Genomic DNA, 6,202 nt, shown 5'->3' with positions numbered 1-6,202 from the left:
TGCTCCGGGCCGGGGCTGGGCCCTTCCTGACGGCCAGGGTCCCATTTTCCTCAAGCTCTGCGAGACCCCGCGCCCAGGCGGCAGCAGGCCGGGGCGCAGGCCGGGGCGCAGCCCTCGCTCCCGCCGCCGGCCCCCGCCGCGCGCTGCGCCCCCACACGCCGCCGCCCCGCCGGACGCCAACCACCCGCGCGGGCCCGCCTCCGCCAGCTCTCGCGGGAACGCGGCGGGCGCAGCCCCGCCCCCGCCCCAACTCTCGCGAGATCCCCGCGCGCCGCCGCGACCGCGCGTGGCGGCGGGCGCGCGCTCGGCGGCGGCGGCCCCGCCCCCGGCGCTGCCCACTTCCGGCGCCGCCGCGGAGGGAGGGCGGAGCCGCGGAGCCGCCCCCTGCCTCGGGCCAGCCCCGGGGATGGTGTTGGCCGCGGGAGCCGTGCCCTGACGCCGCGCTCAGGTAAGTGCGGGCCGCCCCCCTTCGCCCCGGGCCGGGCTTAGCCCCCCTCAGCTCAGGGCCGGCTCCTCCCGCCACGCCTCAGGCCCGGCCCCTTCCCTTCCCCACCCGGTGCCCCCACGTCTCCCGGGGCGGCCCCGGCCCGCCAGGCCTCGGGCCCCCGGCGACGCTGGGTGGGGGGGACCCCGCTGGGCCCCCGGGACCACTCCCCAGGCCCGGCAGCGTCGTGGCCTCACCGCAGGGGCCCGGCGATCCCCCCTGCGGAGGGGCTTCCCGGTAGCGGCGGCGGCGCGGGGAGCAGACACCGGCCGTGCAGGGGAGGGCGGCCCCCCGCTCTCCGCTCCCAAGGGAGCTGGAGAAATCCCGGGGCTCTTTTGCCCTCCCCTGTCACCAAGAACAGCACCGCCCCCTCCCCCGTGCCATGCAGTGGTAAAGCCTTACTTTCCCCGTGCGGTTAGCAAGTTTTGGGTGCTTCCTTGCTGTGCTCCTTCGATGAAATTGGGGGTGTAGCTGGAGCGAATCATCTATTTTCCACACTGGTCACACTTCTTGGTTTCCTAGTTTACCAGGACAAGGAGCGAGGAAACGGATCGATAAGGGTATTTAGGCATTTAATTCCCAATGAAGTTGATTTCATTTGGACTTGGCACCTAAAAGGGTTTGGATTTGTTTTTTTTGTTTGTTTCTTTGGGGTTTTTTTTTGGTTTTTTTAGGTGGGGGGGGTTTTCTTTTCTATTTTCTTTTAGGACCCTCTGTCACTATTACTCTGACTCCCCTAATCCACTTCTCCTTTTTTATATATACATATTTTTTTTAAACCAGCTGTTGTCTTTCTCAAAGGAAAAAAGGACTGTTTTGTCTGCTTATTCTTTCCCAGTAATAGTGGGAGGAAAAAAACTACTGTGTATTTCAGTTGATCAAGTGGGTTTTACATTTGCCCTCAATTTTATTTTTTAAAAAATACACATCTTGAAGCTAACACACATACTTGTCAACTTTAGAGAACTTGACCTTCTTATAGATCTTACTAGTTTCATACGGTTAGATACCATTGTGAAATACATATATTCCTTTTTTTTTAAACTTTGTTACTCACTCATCTGTTATGTTTTCCACATCTAAGTGTCACGTCAGTTGTTTCCTTCTCCTTGCCTCTTCACCCCTATTTTGGTGTTGTTGACTTGATGTTTGGTATAAATTTTTCAGTGCGCTCACAACCTTGGGAGAGCAATAGGGCTGTCTTTTACAGATGTAGTGAGTAGATTGGCAGGCCAGAGGCTCTATCTCCTGTTTTCTCTGGGGCAAGAACAAATAAAATGAACAAGAAAAGTAAGTGCTGTTGCAATGGACCTGTTAAACTTCACTTCAGGGCTTGCTTACAAGAAGGAAAGAAATACTGAGACATATTGCTGAACTGAACAGTGATAAATTTTGTATCACGTCTTGTCATTTTGTAGTGTGATTGTCTTAATCTCAGTGGTTTATTGGACTTTATCATTTGCCTTATGAAGATCTCATCTGATTCTCCATTTTATACTCTGAGAGCTGATTTTACCTGAGCATCCGTTTCAGGTCTTTGTAACTGCTGCATCATACCTATTTGGTCTTCTATGCAAACTACTTAATGTAAAAACTACATGCTGATTTTTACAAGTTTTTTTCCCTTTATTTTCCTGAATTAATTCATATGACTAAAGGATAAACATTTCTCCTGCCATTGTAGTGATGCTGGGGATTAAAGGGTATGGATCCTGTCAGCATGATGTTGGTTTTGGCCAAACTATTAACAAGAATGAGCTGCCTTCAACTAGGAGTAATGTCAAAATATATTAAGCCGTGACAGACTGAATGTTTTGGTTTTATGACTCTGGTATTCTGTCCACCTTTTATTGTAATTTATTTATCAGTGCAGTTATCTTCTGTAGTGGAGGACTGACACAGCAAAAAATCTCTTCGTTTCAGTTATTAAATCTCTGTATGTAACTTTCTCCCCTGTTGCTTTGCGCTGTGAAGAGTTACTGTTGTGTAGCTGCGTAGATAATTGCAGTATTTGCAGTTTAAATCCGTTTCCTTTCCTGTGTGCTGGTAGCTGACTTGAAGCTCATTTCCTCGTGCTAGAGAATTGTTCCAGTAACCCCTCCCTCCCCTTTTTTCTTTTCTCTTTTTTTTTTTTTTTTTCTGGCCAGCCAGAAAGTAGGTCTGAATATTGTCATGTGAAGTATGGATGAGAACTGTTGTAGCAGGTTGTCTGGCCATGGATCTGGTAGGGGGATAGTTTCATAGCAGTTCTTCTGAAGGAGGGATGTCAAGCAGGGGTATACTGCAGGAGGTGGTGCAGTGAAATTGGATTGTAAACAGTGATGAAAGTCTGACCTTTCTCCAGCAAAACTGAACTTCCTCATGGCCTAATGTACTGTAACTCTCTCAGTGTTCACATCTGAAACAAACTCTCATTCTTCAAGTACTCTGCTGATAATGTGATGATAGTTGTTGAATAAGGAACTAACTAACTTGGCTTTCTACTTCTCCCCGCAGTGCTTTAGTTTTGGTAATTGACTTTGTTCTAATATTTGTATTCTAGACTGAATACAGCAGTAATGCTAACTCTGGCAAGCAAGTTGAAGCGGGATGATGGTGTCAGAGGACCCCGTGCATCCAATCCAGCTTCTGATTCAACTCGGAGGGTGTCTGTTCGAGATAAATTACTTGTTAAAGGTGAAAAGAACTTATATTTAAATATTTGGGGATTTGGAGTTTGCAGATGTGTTGCCAGTAAACAATAGTAAATTGCATATAAAATTATTTCCAGAAGTATTTTAAAAATTGCTTGTGTCTTACCTCAGGATTTATACTGTAGGATATATATTGGCATACACCATATCCAACAGTTCTTTGCCCCTAGGAGACTTATATTAATCAAATAATGCAAAAAGCCTCCTTGCTCTGCTGAAAAATGAATCCATCATTGGAACTGTGTCATCAATTAAAGCATCATCATAAAAAGTTGTCACATGAGTGTCACTAAATATATAGGAGGAGAATACCAGATGTGACTTGATCGGAGGGTGTTTTTTGAGCAACACCCTAACTGCCTGTGACAGGAAAGTAAGTCCTAGAAGTAACATCAGTGTTCCGGTGGTTTTTAATGGTGTAGATCAGAGGCAATAAACTTTTAAAAACTTAAAGCAATGTGAAGGGGTATTTTGTAGGCCTGGCGTCACTGGAAGATGAGTATGAAATAGTGAATAAAAAAACAATACTCGTTTTTGTGGTATGATATGGTCTGTTCTAGGAAGGCTGCTGTAGGCTGTTACTAGCTGGCTCGCCCCCGGTGGGGAAAAAAGCCCCCAGACTTTTACTTTGTGGCTGTTCTGGGTAAATGAGATAGTTTGCGAGACAATAATTAAACTGTAGTAAAATCGGGGACAGCTCTTTCTTGCTCTTCATTTTGTCTGTAGTATAGATAAGATTATATTTAAAAGTCCGTCAGTGCTGACATTTGGCAGTTACTATGGGCTTAAACTCAGGTGTACTCCCTCTGGTAATAATTGAGTGTTTTAATGGGCGAACTGTGCAGCTTGATCCAGTGACAAGGAGTATGTTGTTTAGATTGGTGTTTCTGCTAGAAATGATCAATAGCAAATATACTACTGTTGATGTGTAAGCTGTCACTATTAGGATTCACGCTAGTCAAAGGAAACTCACATTTCCTGGTCTTATTTCAGAATGACTTGAAACTGATGCTGGTATATTTTCCTGAATGACATCGCCTAACTCTAGCATTGCATATGGGTTTTTTTTAATTAGGATAGATTCTGCCATGTGACTGTATACCAGAGCAAGGTTTCACTGCAAGTGCTGCTGCCTTGGTGCACTGGGAAGTGCATCAGCTAGACTGTAGGAACGTTATATTCACCATTTTCTCTCCTTGCATTGTTCTAAGAGCAGGGAGTTTTAATACATGTTATACCCTGATGTGATAACTCTCACAAAGAGCTTGCTTTAGACTTTCAGTTTGGAAATCCTCAGTTAACTCCAGTTCTGAGCGGGAAGGGTATCAGCCAGGAGGAGTAAGCTCTTTAACCAAGCTAAGCTACAAAGCCAAATTACTAAATATATATAATCTGAGATTTTCACTAACCTACAGGTGTAGACTTGAAGGGAAAATAGCAGTGTAATACAAATACCCTTCAACTACAATGCCTGATATAGTGTGAGGTGCTGTAAGAAATTTTACTGTATCCTTTAGAGCAGTCATGTGTTTTAGTTTTATGACTAAAACATTACCTAACTCGGCAGGGTAAGAAAAGAATGTAAGCTATAGAAAATCAGTATTGACACTGTAATTGCTATGGCAAAGCAACGCAGACTAAGCATTGAATGAGTTGAGTCCCAAACTGACAAATGTTAAAAGCGGGTCACTGCTGGCATCCTTCTGACAAGGATGAGTGCTAGATTGTGATGTGATTGTGTGTCAAAGTTGTATCACATGGCTCTCCCAAAAGAGTTGTAGAAGTGGCTGTCAGTCTGGTTAGAACGGTTTCTGGACCGAAATGGGAACTGACAGTAGAAGCGGATCACTTCACTGAAAGTGAGAGAAAAATGTAGTAGCTAGTGTGAAAGACCTGTTGGGGATCTTCTCTTTTAAGCTACTCTTTAAGACAAATATAGGCCATACAATTACAAAAGTTGGTAGAACTTGCTCCAGCTCTGTCTGCTGCAGCAGTGTCTACAGTGTCGAGAGCCTGAGTGGAGATGGACTTCTGATGTTGATAGTGTTTTTTAGGTCACATATAGATCTGCGGGAATGAGTTTGGTGGGGAGTGCAGAGCTGCCTGCTAAAGGTGTGCATACAGCGAGGGTGCCTTTTACTGCCTTGATTGTATGAAACTAATAGGCTGATGTATCAGGTGTGGAACAAAGTTGATGGGAGCCTGTAAGAGTATTTTAAAGTAGAAGTTGCTACTGATGTTTGTTTAGGCTGGAGTTATCAAACAAGCAGATGACAGTTGCAGAATGGGTGAAAGGCTTAATCAGGGCAATCTCCTGGCAACTGTGAATTAAAAAAAAATATCTGTTCTACAAAAGAGGAAAGAAATCCTGGCCATCAGTAAGGAAGGAGGAGGAGGCGATGAAAAAAGGTCCTGCATGCTCTGTCCTTGTTTGTCCCAGCAGCTATGCTGAGATTAGTGCTGGTTCAGTTGTACATCTTAACGGTGTTAGTACTGGTGGTTTTATTCTACTGTATAAAAGCCTCCGAGCCAAAGGAACAAGGGACTGTGGTCACGTACATTAAAAAGCTCAGCGATAGCTATGCTCTTTCCATAACACACATGGATCCTCTTAGCCTCAAATAAGTCTGTAGCTTCTGAGTCAGTAGGAGAACAGCGGGCAACTGGTCTGTGCAGTGTCCTCCACAGCACCTTACGCGTGTGGTGAGCTGTCTTGGAAGCTTAGCTGAGGATGCTTTTTGGTGCAGTGTGCTAAATCCCACCAGGCCCTGGGAGCTGGCGACAGGCTATGAACCAGGGTCAGATTGCTGTTTGTCTGCTCGAGTGATGATGATGATGTGCTGGAGAGACACTCTCTTATTCCTGATCCACAGTAAATTGGGGATAGTCTAATAAATTCTGCAGACAGATGTCTGCCAGTTTTACTAGAGGTATTGCCCAGACACAGCGTCTGTTTTTTATCTGGAGGTAAATTAAAGACAGCCTTGTTTGTGTTGATAGAGAGTTCACTCCAGGAAGGCATTAC

The 6,202-nt window shown here is 45.8% G+C and overlaps 1 protein-coding gene across 3 annotated transcripts in view; it reads left to right on the top strand.

The window, feature by feature from the left end:
• Window positions 1-325: 325 nt before the first annotated feature.
• Window positions 326-6,202, top strand: part of UBE2F (ubiquitin conjugating enzyme E2 F (putative)) — an 88,465-nt gene continuing 82,588 nt past the window's right edge. For all 3 annotated transcript variants that reach the window (XM_074911359.1, XM_074911357.1, XM_074911358.1), the window contains exons 1-2: window positions 326-448; window positions 3,027-3,160. In XM_074911359.1, coding sequence (XP_074767460.1) covers window positions 3,043-3,160 — 118 coding nt within the window. In that variant the 5' untranslated portion in view covers window positions 326-448; window positions 3,027-3,042. The remainder of the gene's footprint in view (window positions 449-3,026; window positions 3,161-6,202) is intronic.

The sequence above is a fragment of the Athene noctua genome, chromosome 7 (assembly GCF_965140245.1).
Source record: "Athene noctua chromosome 7, bAthNoc1.hap1.1, whole genome shotgun sequence".
Classification (NCBI taxonomy): domain Eukaryota; kingdom Metazoa; phylum Chordata; class Aves; order Strigiformes; family Strigidae; genus Athene; species Athene noctua.
Note: the sequence above shows the minus strand (reverse complement) of the source record. Positions and strands in the feature narration are given on the sequence as shown.